The sequence below is a fragment of the Echinops telfairi genome, unplaced genomic scaffold (assembly GCF_000313985.2).
Source record: "Echinops telfairi isolate 266 unplaced genomic scaffold, ASM31398v2 ScPeMD7_3;HRSCAF=10, whole genome shotgun sequence".
Classification (NCBI taxonomy): Eukaryota; Metazoa; Chordata; class Mammalia; order Afrosoricida; family Tenrecidae; genus Echinops; species Echinops telfairi.
In genome coordinates this window covers 32,212,924-32,228,991 of record NW_022103899.1, presented here as the reverse complement: position 1 = coordinate 32,228,991, position 16,068 = coordinate 32,212,924, and the positions used below count along the sequence as shown (strand labels likewise).

Sequence of the window (16,068 nt, the reverse complement as noted above, 5' to 3'; positions counted from 1 at the left end):
AAAAATGAGCTGATACCAAGGGCTCAAGTAGAAAGCAAATGTTTTGAGAATGATGATGGCAACATATGTACAAATGTGCTTGACATGATGGATGTATGGATTGTGATAATAGTTGTACGAGCCCCCAATAAAACGATTTTTTTTAAATTGCCAATTCAGTAATTTTCACATGCACAATTCCATGACAGAAATAGCATTTACAAGGGGGTACCCTCCCCCCCAAAAGAATTTTTTTTCCCGAAGCTATAAAAAATTTTTTACAAAACAACCTTATCACCATTAAAGTACTCTCTGTTACACTTAATACCTTTGTCAAATCTGCAATTCCATTCTTGGAAACTTTTTTCAGACATCTGTTTGGATGGCTGACAGCACTTCCCTCATTTTTTTGTCTTCACCTGTTTTAAGCCATCAAATCTCTGTCCTTTCATGTCTCTGCATTCATGGAAACAAATCACAAAGAAGTTGCATGGAATGAGTTCAGGCGAGCAAGGTGCCTGGGGCAAGACAGGCATGCTGTTTTTTGCTCAAAACTGGCACACTGAGATGGCTGCTTGAGCAGGTGCATTGTCGTCATAGCAAACCCAGTCCCCCATCTGCCATAGGCCAGGCCTATTTTGCCGCACACTGTAATGCAGGCTTTTCAGAACCTCAAAATAGAAAGCCTGATTAACAGTCTGACCTGGTAGAAGTTGACAGACCTCCAGAACAAGGTCTGTCATCAATCGACATTTCACCTTTTTTGAAATGAGAAAATCACTTGTGCACTTGAGTTTTTCCCATAGTGTCGTCCTTTTGTCTTTTTTTTTAACCACAAACTGGAGGATTTTTATTTTTCCTTTTCCCTCTCCTAGGCCCCACCCCACAGCTCTAGCACCATTTACTAGAACTTAGTGATGATGGAAGTGTTCCACATCTATGTCCTTGGCTGTGGGGGCCACCAGTCAGTTGTGATTAGCACTTTAAATGTCACTAGTGGGAGTGAGAAGCTGGATTTCAAACTATTGTATGTAAATTAATTTCACTGATCACGTGTGCTACAGCCTCTCAAGTTGACCTTTTGCTCTCTGGGGGAGTGCTGTCCTTATTAGCTGTATTCAACATCACAACAGTTTCTGCAGCATTTTTCCAGAGGAGGAAACAAAATTTCACAGCTGTACTCTGTTCTCTTAAATCGGCCATCACAAAAAAACGAGGTTTGCGCAAAACCCCTTTTACCAAAAAATTCCCTGTGACCAGAGAGAACATTCGCAGTTGACACCCCTGGGAGCACTGACTGAGCAGGCTGCTTGATGCGCGCCCAGTGGGGAAGTGCACACTACGAAAGCTCTGCTCCACCCAGCACAATTTCCGGCTTTTGGGAGGGTACACCCTCATTCTATGCAGTACAGCCATATCCTTTTCCAAATACTTTCCAGCATTAACAGAAACTGTGTCCTCTAAGCAATGACCCCCCTTTCCCCCTCCCCTGCCACCCTTGGAAGCCATTTATAAGCTGGGTTCCTCTCTGTTTGCCTGTATCATGAGGGTACTTCAGAAAGCTTATGGAAAAATGCCATGATTTTTTAATTACGTTGTTCAACAAATCTTTTGAAGCCTCTTTGTATAAGTGAGATCATATAATATTTGTCCTTTTGAGATTGACTTATTTCATGCAACATAATTTGTTCAGAGTGTATCCATGTTGGAGCATGTATAAGAACGTCATTTCTCTTTATGGCTGAGTAATATTCCACTGTGTGTATATAATACACCCCCATCCCCCATTCATGCATCGATGGACGGACATTCAGCTTGTTTCCATCTTCAATTATGATGCACAGTGCTTCAAAGAAGATTGCTGTTCAAGTTGCTGTTTGTGTTCTTGCTTCCAGTTCTTCTGGGTACATACCAGTAGGATTGGGATTTCTGGGTCACATAGTACTAGGGTTAACTTTTTGAGGAAATGCCCAACTGTTCACAGCGATTGCATCCCTATAAGCAGTGAATGAGGGCTCCCATCTCTTCAGATCCTTTCTACGCTATCTGTTCTATTCTTTTCTCCTTTCTTCCTCCTTTTAAAAATCAGTTATGCCAGTAGAAGTGAGTGATTCTCATTGTGCATCTCCCTGGTGACCTGGGTTGGAATCAACAACAATGGACAGCGACAGTAGCTAATGCTAGTGAGCACCTTAACATATAGTTTTATTGGCCATTTGTATATCCTCTTTGGTAAAATGTCTGTGCAAGTCTTTATTTTTCAATTGGGTTGCTTGCCTTTTGTATGTTAAAGGAGTCCTTTAAATGTTTTGGATGTTAAACACATTAGATAAATCGTTCTCTGAAATTTTCTCCCAATCAGATTGTCTCTTCAGTTTGTTTGAAAATATTTCCAGATGTACAGACAAATAGATTTCTTTATCAAAAAACGGCAAACTGATCCTGCAAATTACTTTTTTCACTTCTTACTCATGCCCAAGGTCTTTTGTTCCTGAAGTTTATATAGATTTATTTAAATTAATGAGGGAGAGAATTAAGTGTTTACCAGACAGACAAACAGGGTAGAGAATGTAAAGATGAAAACCCGTGTGGGTTTGCGTTGAAATATTCCCGTCCTGAACAGCCACACCTCCAGGACAGCTAAATTTAAGTTGTAGTCACTTCTTTCTTGCATCCTAAAAGAGTGAAGAAGGAACGCTTTTATTTTTACTTTGAACTGAGAGGTGGCTAGAGAGAATTTGTAATGGCTGTGATTTTTATTAACATGCAAATATTTCAAGCAGTCTGTTTTACTTATTTTTATTCCTATCAGAGTAAGTGAAATGTTTCATAAGAGGAATATGAATTTTCTAACGTTATCCCTGGCAGGTAGAGTATAGTAGAACTAAGAGTAAAATGGATGAGTAATAACACCTTCCATTTTCTAGTGCTTATTATGTGTTAGGCACAGTGCTTGGTGTGTTACACACTTTGCATCATTTAAACCTTAGAGCAACTTTAGGATAAGAGAGCTCCTATTATTATCACTGCCTTATTGATAAGGGTCAGAGAAATTAAATAACTTTTTTGAGAAATCCTAGTAAGTGGTAAATTTGGGACTTGAACAACCACGTCTTCTGACGTCTCAAGCATTTGTGTATCTTGTCATTCACGTGTAAGAGATGCCATGCCCAGTTCATTACAGGAGAGTATGTTCTTGAGTTTAGCTGTCGTTGTTATCACAGTTGTTCCTCAGCCATTGCGTGATGAGGAGTATTGAGAAGGGTGGGTGACCACATCGGCTCCGTAGATCCTGGCTGCACAAACTAACCTGTTTCATATAGGCTACATGGTGTTGTAAAACATAACTGCTACTATTGGATCTTGTGTGTATCGAAGTAATATTGTGTAACTTCTTCCTCCCATTTTCTAATCATACTTCTAACGACTCCTAAGCCATGATTATTATCCTATTTAGTCTGATTGGGAAGGAATGCTGAACTCGATGTAAGACTGGTTGGTCTTTGAGGTCAAGAAATGAACAGTTTGGATGACTTAGGTGTGAAGAATATTAGAAAGAAAGAAAACCTTTTTTAAATCTTGAATGTGTTCACCTTTGTATTCCTAGAAACATTTGCTGCAGATTGCCAAATATTTTGCCAACATATAAAAACGCATAGATTTCTGATTTAGTGAAGCATACTCTTAGAATCGAAGGACAAGTTTTGAAGAATTCCATTACCTTTTCATTCCACTTCTCCACAAAGTTTTTGAAGCCCTTATATGTCACTAAAATGATAATGTATATGAACCGCTGAATTTTTTAGCAAAATTTAGGGTCTATGGTTCATTCCCTTAGTATTGCAAAGGGACTTGGGTTCTGTGTTAGGCTGAGTTGACTGGAGAAGCAAATTTAGTGACATTCATATATGTGGAAGAAAGAGCTTTCTGTCAAGAAGTCATTATGCACCAATAAAACATCCCAGCCCAGTCTAACTTAAGTTCGTAAGTCCAATACTAGTCCCTAAGTCCCTCTTTAGACTCACGCAGCCACATGCAATGATGCAGAATGCTGGAAGATGGCAGGCCAGTGGGTGCAAAGTTTTGTGCATCCAATGGCAGTGGATGCATCTCCAGGGCTTCAGCTACCGTCAAGGTCAGCCAGCAGGAAGGTGAAGGCAGAGAGGGGCCTTCCTTAGGAGAGGGGCCACGCCCACTAGGAGACTTACACTTGTATGTATCTTCAAGTTGACCTGAAATGTAACTACCACAGGTTCTAAAAGTGTGCAGCCACCAGTAACAAAATAAAAAGATCTGCCACTTTATTTACGACAGTTATTTGGTGAAAGAAAGCTGCTGCTTTGTGGTATTAGAAAACGAATCCTTCGTAAAAGTTACTTAGTTCAATTCCTTTGGGTAACGCAATCTAGTATATATATAATTAGTATAATGCCTCCTAATTTCTTATTTTGAACTTGTTGGTGGTGTTTGCATCACAATGAAGAACCCATCACATTGGCCAACGTGAAACAGTGGTTTACTTCCAGCGGGAGCTAGTTTTGTGTATTTCCATTTGTTAACTAGGCCTTTTGATATTTTCGTAGACAATCTGCTTCAGCTTGATTCTGCAGCATTCCAAACTGGTATCCCCGGGGTTCCCTTAGCATTGCTATGGTGCAGAAGATTTAAAATCAGGTATGGCTGTAGGGCCAGAAGTCCCTCAGTGCAATTCTCAACTTGCATCTGCCTTACAAGCTCTCATTGATCATTTGCTTTCTTCCTTTTTTCTTTTTTTTCCCCCTGTGGTGGCCTTTTAGCTGATGTTCACAAGGAATAGAGTCACGTGATGTATGAAGGGAAACATATACACTTCTCTGAGGTTGACAATAAGCCCCTGTGCTCATATAGCCCCAAACTGTGCAAGCAGCGAAGACTCAACGGCTACGCCTTCTGCATCAGACACGTTCTGGAGGACAAGACTGCTCCCTTCAAGCAATGTGAATATGTGGCCAAGTATAACAGCCAACGCTGCACCAACCCTATCCCCAAGTCAGAGGATCGTAGGTAAGAGCTCGGTAATACTGGAAGACTTGGCATCATTCTGTACATTGTTCTGTCATTGCTGACACGGTGAATTTAAAGGTTGGTTCTGGGGAAACCTAGATCAATTTTGGAATGGGTCTGAAGAAAGGTGGGACTGCTGATGCTTTACAAATGAAGTCACACACTTGGGGGAAATTATTGGAAAAGCATGTTAGCATATTATTTTTTATCGTTTTATTTTATTATTTTTTTTAAGAATATATGAAACGCTTCACGAATTTGTGTGTCATCCTTGCACAGGGGCCACGCTAATCTTCTCTGTATCGTTCCAATTTTAGTATATGTGCTGCCAAAGCAAACACTTTTTTATCGTTTTATAGACTGTCTAGAATTTCCAGTTTTTCATTGAAAACACGGTGGCCACTGTAGAACATGACAGAGAGAGGCATGCTTATCTCCTAAGAGTTTTAGAAGCTTTTTATTTTTAGGTAGGAAATTTAAATATTTTGCTTATATCTGTTTCTTTTAATTAACAGCTTTTATTCACATTTCTTTCTTTTAAAAAAATAGTTTTATTGGCATAATTTACATATCCTACAATTCAGTAGTTCAATCCTATTAGGATTTTTTTTTTCTTGAGCAAAGATTGCCTGCATCAATAGGTTGAAAGGGGATCATCTGTTTTAAGGACAGGATGAGCACATATTGTACTTTGAGTGTGAAATAACTAATATGATGCTGATAGAACGCCCACCACAATGTGTATAAGATAATATGGTGATTTATGAACACTCTCAAAGGCTTCCTAATAGCTCTTAAGGCTTCAAATAACAATACCTGAAAGTTTGAAACAGCTGCTTAGTGAGGCAAGGGATAAAAGTTTAATCTCAGGTGAGAAAAGGACCTGTGTGCAGGTAACCCCCACTTTTCAAAAGTTCGGTTTATACCACTTCGCTTTTACAAAAGAACTGCGTTAGCGCCTGCTTTCCGTTAGCCAAAGGAAATCTGAAGAGGATTTTCACTTTTATGGGGAAAGGGCGAAAGCAAACCTGGCGTGCAGTGCTTATATTTTTCTGTGAGCCGTTAAGCAGACAGCAGCAGTCCCTTCCTTGGGAAGGAGCCATATTTTGCAGCTCAGCATCAAGCCCCACCGCCTTGAGCTTGGTCCTGGGACATTGTTTGTTAGTTTTATTTTAGAGACTATGTGTGGTTTGGTATGTTACATTTTGGGCATGGGCAGGCTCAAAAACGATTCTCATATAAATTAATGATCATTGCTTTTTCACCATGTTCTGTTTTGACTTACAAAAAATTTCGTAGAAGTGCCCTGCTTTCACATAGGAAGAGAGCTGTGTGAGGGCCGCAGTCCAGTTTGCTTTTCACAGGCTGAAAGCTAGGATTTCTTTTTGAACCCCCTCTTTTCTTTTCTTCTTGAAGAATGAGTGAATCTAGATTGATTATTTTATTTCTACTGTAAGAACCCGCTACTCTTGAGTCCATTCCAGTGGTTAGAGACCCCGTGGAACAGAGCAGAACTGCTCCACAGCACCCCAGAGACTGTAAATCTTCAGGGGCGCAGACGGCATCGTTTTTCTGCAGAGAAACTGCTGGGTTTGAACCAGCGACGCTGCAGTAGCAGCCCAACTTCTAACCTGCAGGGCCACCAAGGCTTCCTTAGTACAATGTGGTTACTTATGTCTACATGTAAGTAATTGTTGCTCTATTATATAACATAATGTAGAAAATATTAATACTCTTTTGAATCATTGTTAATGTCACTCTTTGTACATTAGGGATTTGATGATACTTTTATGTGTTGTTTTGGAAAACAGATTTCCAAGGACTTTCAATGACAATTGTTTGATCAGTAGTAAGCTAGAGGAAGCTTTGTACTGATTAGCTTCTTTTAAGTTTCAAATGCATTTTATTTATTCGATAATGCCGTATTATAATGGGTACATGGTACATTTACTGGAATCACTTATAAGTTGATTTTGAAACAATTCAGTATTACACCATCAGCTGGTTTGGTGACTCATCTCGCCATTCCTTTGGGTGACTCTGCCAGCAGGGGACAGGTTCCATTCTGTCCCATTCGCGTCGCCGTGTATGCCCCGGTTGCAACACGGAAAGTAGCCCCGCTAGCTGAAACAGCATTCCTGTGTTCGTCATGGAATTCGGGCGCCCGCGTCTGGTGGTTTTGCCTTGCCGTTGTTTGCTGAATGCTTTGCACTTGAAGACAACTTAGTGTGTTTGGGGCAAGGGAGACATCGAGAAGTACGCAGAACTGCGGCAATTGCAGTGCTGACCGTGAGAAAGTCACGTCTGGTCTGCTTTCTAATGTCCCTGGTGTGTGTTGTAAATGCTAACTTAGAGATTTCTACCTTTTTGAAACAAGAATAATGCTATAGTTAATGGAAGTGCTAGTGTACCGGAAAGTAAAGCATATTTTGTAAGTTACTTAGATGGTAGAAAGCAAAAGTCTTATTATGAAAGCCTTTGTTTCTCAGAGATTAGTGTTGACATTAAATCAGTTGTTTTCTATACTCTTTGAAATCAGAGTTTGCTATAATTTTATATACATTTTTTGCAGTGTGTATTTGCCAAAAAATTTCTTTTTTTCTGGCTTTAAACCGCTTTGATTCTCTTTTTAAACATTTTGTTAAGTAGAATCCACATACCATACAATCCGCCTGTATAATGTGTCCAACGCAGTGACTTTCAGCCAAGGCCCGGGGCTGTGCAACCGCCGCCACCACCTAGTCCAGGGACATTTCCATCGCCCAGACAGGCATCTGTGTCTGTGAGCAGTCACTCCCGGTCTAGGACTTCCTATAATACTGTTCACGACTACGCCATTCTAGTTCTGGTTAGGAAGGGTTATCCCTTTGAGAAAAGGCAGTGGTTTGGTTTTACATCTAAGAGTTCAGACTGATGACCCCAGCTCAGACCTTTTAGATCTATTCGCCCACACACAGAGGGCAGAGATTCTCTCTATCTGCCAGAAGGTGTCGTTTTATTTTGTTTCTTAAAAAGACCTATTTAAAATAAGATTGTCTTTTACAGATATATTGTCTAGACAAAACAACAAAGCTCAATGGGATGTGTATCTTTGTAAGTCCCGATCATTTTGTTAAATCTATTTTCAGTAATTATTAATTTAAAAAATTTTTAACTGGCCCAATGGGTTTGAGGATTGATATAAATATTTACCTTATGGTCCCTTTTCCTAAACAGTTTCCTGTGGAGACATCACAGGTATGCTCCCATTAAAAATAGGTTCCATTTTAAAATAATTTCAGGAAACACCACCACATAGGTGTTTCTTAAAGCTTCAAAATACACATTAATCTCAAATGCTTTGGGGAATCATTCAGTGGAAACATACAACAAAACCATAGCTTAATTTTAAGTAACTCCCACCCACCCCACCCCCAAATTTAAGCCTGGAATAATGTCTTGTGGCTTACTTGTTAATATACTGTGAAACTGTGCGGGAGATCAGTTCGGGAAAAGCTACTTTACTAGTAGTTAAAAGTCTCCATGGGTTTTCGGTATGATCTTTTGGCACAACATTTATGATGTTTTTATTGTTATGCCAAAGGACTGTATCCTTTCATAGTTTCTCTGCCCTGGCCCCCGACCCCCAACCTTGGGGTCTAACCTTTTTTTCTTTAGTTGGGAGTGTTATTAATGAACCTGATCAGTTTATTCTTTCGTTAAGGGTTTGTTCAAGTTTTCTCCTCCCAGCCTCTATTAGTTCGGTAGGTAGTGTGTGTCTAGGAATTTGTCCATTTCTTCGGGTATTTTAGAGTAGCGTTTAAATTGTAGAAGTGACCCGTTGGAAACCAGCAAGAGCTTCATTAACTTTGTTTCCAGTTCAAGTCCTTGCTGTATCATTTTCCAGATGGGTGGAACATTCAAAGTATTACAAACTCGGTGACTTAAACCAACTGTGTCACCCCACAGTTCTGCAGGTTCGAAGTCTGAATTCCAGCTTTCTCTCTGAAAGCACCAGTGGAGGAATCCTTCTTTGCCTCCTCTCGCTTCTAGAGCCCCAGGTACCCTTGGTCAGACTTCAGTCTCTGCCTTCTGCTTTGTCACTCTGTCTCTCCTCCTCGTGTCAGGACACTGTTCATAGTGGAGTACGGTCCACACTACTCCAGTATGATTCGATGTTCACCAATTACATCTGCAAAGACCATATTTCTAAAGAAAGTCATGTTCACAGCTAATGAGGGTTAGGACTTCAATTTTTTGTTTTGTTTTGATGAATATAAGACAACCCATAATAGGGTGGTATTGAGCAAGTTACGTAATTTTTGTAAAGCTTAATTTATCTCTTTGCACAAAGGACATTATTTTAGTGTCTACTGAAGGAAATTGTGAGAATTAGGTGAGGTAACCCATGAACTCTTATATCTGGCTGATGAGAAACTCATTTCACCTATAATTCCACAATCTACTTTTGTTACTTTACTTGCTACTCTATTCTATGTAGTCTTTGTATGTGCTTGTAAAACACACTTGCCATTCTCAAGGGCTGTGTCGTAAGATCTCTGAATCTCCAAATACTTGGAAATCCATGTTTATCTCCATATGATCCTCACACTCTTGATGAGTTACTTTGCAAGCTATAGAATGAAGTAACAAAGTCATGGGAGGAGCAATAGCTGGCCCCTCACTAGCTGAATGACTTGCCACTGTGCACTTACCATTCACGTACTTGCCTCGTCCGACTTAGGCAGATTGTGAGTAGTGGAAGTTGCATGTATTAAATCTATGAAGACTAAGAACTACTGTAATCATGCATTTATTTATTTTATTATATTAAGACTTGTATTTTAACCTAGAGTTTTATATTATGCTTTTAAGAATATTTTCATGAACATTTTCCCACGTATGTGTGTGTTTTTCAAAGGTACTGCAACAGCCACTTGCAGGTACTTGGCTTTATCCCGAAAAAAGAGAGGAAGAAAAAGAATGATCCTCTAGATGAGGTAAAGGTCAGGCACCAGATGGATACCATGGCCTTCAGCCTGACGGTGCCCACGTTGGCCTTGAAGATGCCCAATGGACTGGATGGAATGTCCCTCTCTCCACCAGGGGCAAGAGTCCCTCTCCACTACCTGGAAACGGAGTTGGAAGACCCATTTGCTTTCAACGAGGAAGATGATGACCTAAAAAAAGGAGCAACTGTGAGAAAGAAGTTGCAGAGCAAGTTGGCCCAGAATCGGCAACGCCAGAGAGAGACAGAGATTTTAAAAGTTCGACAAGAGCACTTTAGTCCCCCTCCTGCACCTTCACAGCAGCAGCCTCCGCAGCAGCACTCCCACCTGCCACCTTTGTCCACGTCTTTGAAACCTCCAGCGCCACCGCAGGGTTTAGTCTGCAAGTCACCTCAACCTCAGAACACCAGCCTACCACTGCAGGGAGTGGCACCCACCACACACACTATAGCACAAGCAAGGCAGTTGTCTCACAAGAGACCTCTGTCCTGCCTGCCATCTAGTAGGGCTCCCGTCACGGACCCCCCCAGGACTGACCGGGTCCTTATGAAAGCCACAACCTTCTCTCCAAACTTCTCTTGTATAAGTCGACTGCAGAGACTGGTGAAACTGTGCACCCAGAAGCATCAGTCGGACACTGATCTGTTTCCCCATTTAGGTAAGTGATCATCTGTTGTACCATCTCATGGATGTGCAATGTGACGCGGCGCCCTGCTGTGTGAGGCTTTACATTCACAGTGTGTGTGACAGGAGTAGTACTTTTCCAGAGGGGTGGAATTAAAGATTCCATTACTAAGTGTAGACCACTTAGGGGTGAGGTTATAGAAATATGAGTTGGGATTTAAGATTCAAAGCCATAGCTTCTATTACTATTGTTATTGTCAGCTGCTACTGAGTCAGCTTCAACTCACGGCGACCTTGTGTATAACAGTGAAACATTGCCCCGTCCCACCATCATCATGGTGGGTGGTCTGTTTGAGCCCATTGTCAGGACTTTTGTGCAGTGCCTTCCAGACTCGTTTTGATGACTCGGTTTCCAACACTACATTAGGCAGTATTCTCTTGAGATCTGTAAGATCACTGGTTACTTTTTCAGAAGTAAATCATTAGGCCTTTCTGGTTTGTCCCCAAAACTTTATTCTTTATTCTAAAACAAAAGTTGTTCATGATTAAGAAGCAGTAAAATACAGATAAAACCTTTGAATTTTACTGTGATAAAGATGTCTATCTTATCATTTTGTTATATCTGTCTTCTTTCTTGAGAAAAATCACCCCATTCCAAATTTATACAGACCTCCTATAGTTTCTATTAATAGTTTTATTATTTCGTATTTTTTAAAATAATGTATTTAATTGTCATTGTAAGTTGTGGTAAGGGAAATGTGTGCTTTAATTAAATATACATCATCATACCAATGATGCTGGCAAGGTTGAAGGTTACTCCTAATATGTTGATAGCCATAAAAACCAGTTTGTACATGAAAAGACAATAGAAAAAAGTCATCCCTTTGAAACAATTTAAAAACAAAACAAGTTCACATTGGTTTATATCAACAGTATGCATTTTATGACAATCACATAGATTCATGTACAGATTCAGAGCACCCTAGGGCTCTCTTTATGACCTAAAGAAACCGCATTTACATTATACACGGGTTGTACTGAATTGGGGGTGGGAGGAAATCAACTGTCTCTGCACCCTTAAGACATGGCAAACTGTCCTGGGTGTAAGCACCTTTAACGCCATTATTCAAGTTGTTTGCAAAAGGACTAGAGAATTAAAAAACCAAACAAAGTATTTCTCTTGGGAGTGGAGATGGTCTTTCACTTGCTGCTATAACCAGCAAATGATGTTCAGTAATCAAAAATGGGGGGAGGGCCCCCTAACACAACAGATCTATTTAAACAAGCTGGCCAGTACACATTACAGTTCAAAAAGGAAAATTATATACTCTATGTTACAAGTCCCAACTAGGTAGTGTCAAAAGGACATCTATTTCTTGGCTTGCTTTGTGATCCTACCCCTTGGTAGTGTGACGGGTCTAGTGGCATTCGGCTTCTTTTTCTCTGCCGGCTTTAAAATCTGCAAAGAGCACCTCAGCGTCTCATCCACACTCACCATGGCACCAGCTTTGTCAAACTCTCCACAATAATTGGGGGCAGAACACAGAATGACCAACTGCCTCTTGGCAAAAAATTCATGTCCATCTTCACCTGATGGGCTCTACAAATAAGATCCAAATCATGCTTATGAAGAAATTTTGCAACCGCTTCCACACCAAATGTGAAGGACACGCCTCTCATTTTCACCCCAGCCTCAGACATCTTTATCGGGGTCAGACCACAAAAGATCACAAAGGAGACCTTGACTGGGTACATCAGTTGGTTGCATAATTCGCCGAATCTGCTCCATAGATTGAAGATCTGGTGATAAACCTCCATGACAGCAGAATATTTTCTCATCCACGATGGCGGCTATTGGCAAACAGTTAAAGCAGTCTGTAAATGTTTTCCAGAGTTTAATATTGTATCTTCTTTTACATTCATCATAAAATCCATAAATTCTATTGATGCTGGCACACTCATGGTTCTCTCTGAGAAGAAAAAAGTTATCTGGGTATTTTATTTTGTAGGCCAGTAAGAAGCAAACTGCTTCTCCCATCTACGTAGTCCCCAGGAAGTAGGTGGGAAACCACCGTACTCCGAGTTGAAGCAAGCATAGTATTGCCCATGGATGTCACCACATATTTTGAGTGGTGCTCCAAGTACTAGCAGGACAGGTTGACTGAGAAAGATCTCCCGAGACTTTGAGCACAGACCCCTGATTTCATTCTCCTGGAGTTGGACATTCCTCCCAGGCTTGGACCCGCTCACTTCCGTAGGATGATGCTGTCGATCTTGAGTTTATCTATATCCGCCGTCCCCCTCCCACTGCCTACCCTCCCGCATCGCGCCCAGGACTCACACCTCCTTCCCACGCCACAAGAGCACAGAGGCGGTGGCAGCAGCCCCGGCGGGTCCCCCCCCACCAGCCGCCCCGCTCCCTGCTTCCTCCTTCACTCCCCATTGGAACCACGAGAAGAACAAAATGCTATTTTGAATTTTTTAAAAAAATCATTTTTGGGGGGTTTATATAACTTTTATCACAATCCATACATACATCCATGTGTGAAGCACATTTGTACATTTATTGCCATCATCATTTTCAAAATATTTTCTTTCTACTTGAGCCCTTGGTATCAGCTTCTCATTTTTTCCCCTTCCTCCCCCCCCCTCCCTCCCTCATGAACCCTTGATAATTTATAAATTATTATTTTGTCATGTCTTACACTGACCAATGTCTCCATTCACCTACTTTTCTGTTGTCCATCCCCCTGAGAAGGGCTTAAATGTAGATCATTGTGATCGGTTCTCACTTTTCTCCCACCTTTCCTCCCCCCTCCCAGTATGGCTACTCTCATTATTGAGGGGTTTATGTTGTTTTGTATTTTAACCTGTTTTAATTTTTTCATTTATATCGATCATTTAAATTTTTAATTCATTTAGAACTTATTCTTGAACATGTTATGAATGATGAGCCTTACTTTAGGAAAAAATATTTACATGACATATAACAGTAGAGAAATGGACAAAAGACATACCTAGAGGAAGAAGAACTGTGATTGGTCAGTAAACAAATGAAAACTACAGCCTCCATGGCAGGTTGTAAATCCAGATGAAAATAACAATGACTTGATTACCTCTGTCCCAGCAGTTGTGTTGACAAGGATATGTTGTGTTGCATAATCTAGCAATGTTCCTTAAGAATACATATGAACTCACTTTTGGGATTCTACTCCATGGATAAAAAAAAAGTATAAGGATATGTGTATGGGGATGTTGACTGCAGTGTTGTAGGAACCTTGAGTGAATTACGGCACATCCATGTTTTATAAAATATTCTACAACTGTTCAAAACAATTAATGATATCACCATCTATTGGCCTGAAGATGCCATGACATATTAAAAAATGGAAGAACAAAAAATAAGGCATTCTCCAATTTTTTAAAAAACAAAAACTGTAAAAATAATGATGTAGATAAATGTGTGTGTGTGTGTGGCATGGACATAGATAAAGGTGTACAAGGGTGTACATGACCAGGCTATATGGAATTGTATAGGATGTGTTTTAAGGGAAGTCAGCGTGGTAGTCTACCATATTATATTGCTTCAGATTGTTGCTTATATGAGGGGGCTTCACAAAGTTTGTGGAAAAGTGGAGTTATAAGATAATGGACTTTTTCCATGAACTTTTTGAAGCCTCTCATATTAAACCATGTGTAACGTTTGTTAATTTTGTTTTTTAGAAAAACTAGCAAAATTTAAAGAAACCATATAGAAAACCGTAAAGTCAAGCACTGTTAATGCCATTTATTAATGGTATGGTCTTTCAGACACTTACAATTGGGTTCCTACCATATTTAAGGTGTCTTCTAAAAATTCATAGAAAAATTCTAAAAATAGGATCTATTTTTTTTTCACGAACTTTTTGAAACCCCTCATATATATATTGTAACCTGGTTAAAATTTTTGCATCATAAATATTTTCAATTTAGTGATTTTTTAAATCTCTAAACGTAAGTCAAAAAGTATTGCTAGTTGGGTTCCAGTTGGTAACCTGTCCAGGTTTATTCCAAACGAGACGCGTGTAAGTTTCTCTCTGGTCAGTGGATGGCTGCGGCTCCCCCAGTCACACAGGGACTGCGATACCGAGCACGAACATAGGGATCCTGAAGGATAGCCCAGCAACAGACATTGTTTTCATTCTGTTGTACCTACAGTCACTGAATTGGAACAGCAAAAAAAGGGTCTGGCGAAACTGGCTTGTGAGGGGATCTGTTAGGCCAGTTAAAGTCAAGGCAGAAAGGTCAGCTTTCTGAAGGTTATGGTGACCAGTTCTTAAGATTCCAAAAGATAATCTTGATAGCTACTCTTGATGGACAGAGGACAATCACAGGGACTTCTTAAGAAGTTTTAGAAAAATTGAAAACCGCATTGTTGAGGGCAAGGCTAGGAAAATTATACAGAAGCATTTCCCCCCACCCCTATGGACTCACGCCTTCGTCAAAGGTAGCAAGGGTGCTCCTGAGGGACCTTACCCCATCCACCCTACAGCTCTGACCCTGCCCCTTAAGAATTATTTTTGTGCTTCTAAATTCTCAAAAGAATATTTCAAAGGAATATCATTTGAGTCACTTGATGTCAAAACTGCCATTTGGATGTGGTGTCAATCGAAGAACGCAGGATTCTTTGGAAAAGAGGGAGATGGAAAGACTGCCTTCAGAAGTGGGTAGGATATGTTGAGAAATAGTAGCTTCACTTTTTGGTAATATTGTGTAATAAAGGCTTTTATGATTTTTTTCTCTTTTTAAAATTTTAATAAATCACTTTATTGGGGGCTCTTACAGCTCTTATATCAATCCATGCATACATTGTATCAAGCGCATTTGTTCATATGCTGCCACCACCCTTTTCTTTCTCCTTGGGCTCCTTTTTTTTTTTTAACCCACCTTCCCCCCCTCCCCCACCTCTGCCCATCTTCTCATCTTCATGAACCCTTGATAATTTATAAATAATTATTATTTTCCATTTTTATGATTTTATAGCAATCTGACTTACTTTTGTAGAACATGCATTGGGCTGCTAGCCTCCAGGTCAGCAGTTCAAAATTACCAGCCACTCCATGGGAGAAAGACAGGGCTTTCTACTCCCATGAAGAGTTACAGTCTTTGAAACTCATAGGGGCAGTTCTACCCTGCCCTGCAGAGTCATTATGAATCGGCATGGACTCAATGACAGTGAGTTTTTGTGGAAAATCGGTCATGGCTGCATTCTAACTCCAATTTAAGCTTTTCCAGTTTATATCATTATAAAGTATTATAGCTGTACCACCTTGCAGCAAAGCAATTACTGTTATATCTTTAACTTCTCCTTCAAGTAGATTTTTAGAAGAGGAAATGCCAATTCCAAGTTTTTTTATAAAAGCTTTGACTGTGTTGCCATATTTTTCTCCAGAAT

At 40.2% G+C, this 16,068-nt stretch overlaps 1 protein-coding gene, 1 non-coding gene and 1 pseudogene across 2 annotated transcripts in view; 1 reads left to right on the top strand and 2 right to left on the bottom strand.

The window, feature by feature from the left end:
* The first annotated feature begins 4,563 nt into the window (after positions 1-4,563).
* Positions 4,564-16,068, top strand: part of INO80D (INO80 complex subunit D) — a 28,336-nt gene continuing 16,831 nt past the window's right edge. Inside the window, exons 1-3 of the mRNA XM_004701558.2 lie at positions 4,564-4,653; positions 4,776-5,022; positions 9,923-10,668. Coding sequence (XP_004701615.1) covers positions 4,805-5,022; positions 9,923-10,668 — 964 coding nt within the window. The 5' untranslated portion in view covers positions 4,564-4,653; positions 4,776-4,804. The remainder of the gene's footprint in view (positions 4,654-4,775; positions 5,023-9,922; positions 10,669-16,068) is intronic.
* Positions 5,257-5,363, bottom strand: LOC115872241. The gene has a single exon (XR_004047752.1). It is a non-coding gene; the product is annotated as a U6 spliceosomal RNA (small nuclear RNA).
* LOC105978484 overlaps positions 12,004-16,068 on the bottom strand; it is a 6,573-nt pseudogene continuing 2,508 nt past the window's right edge.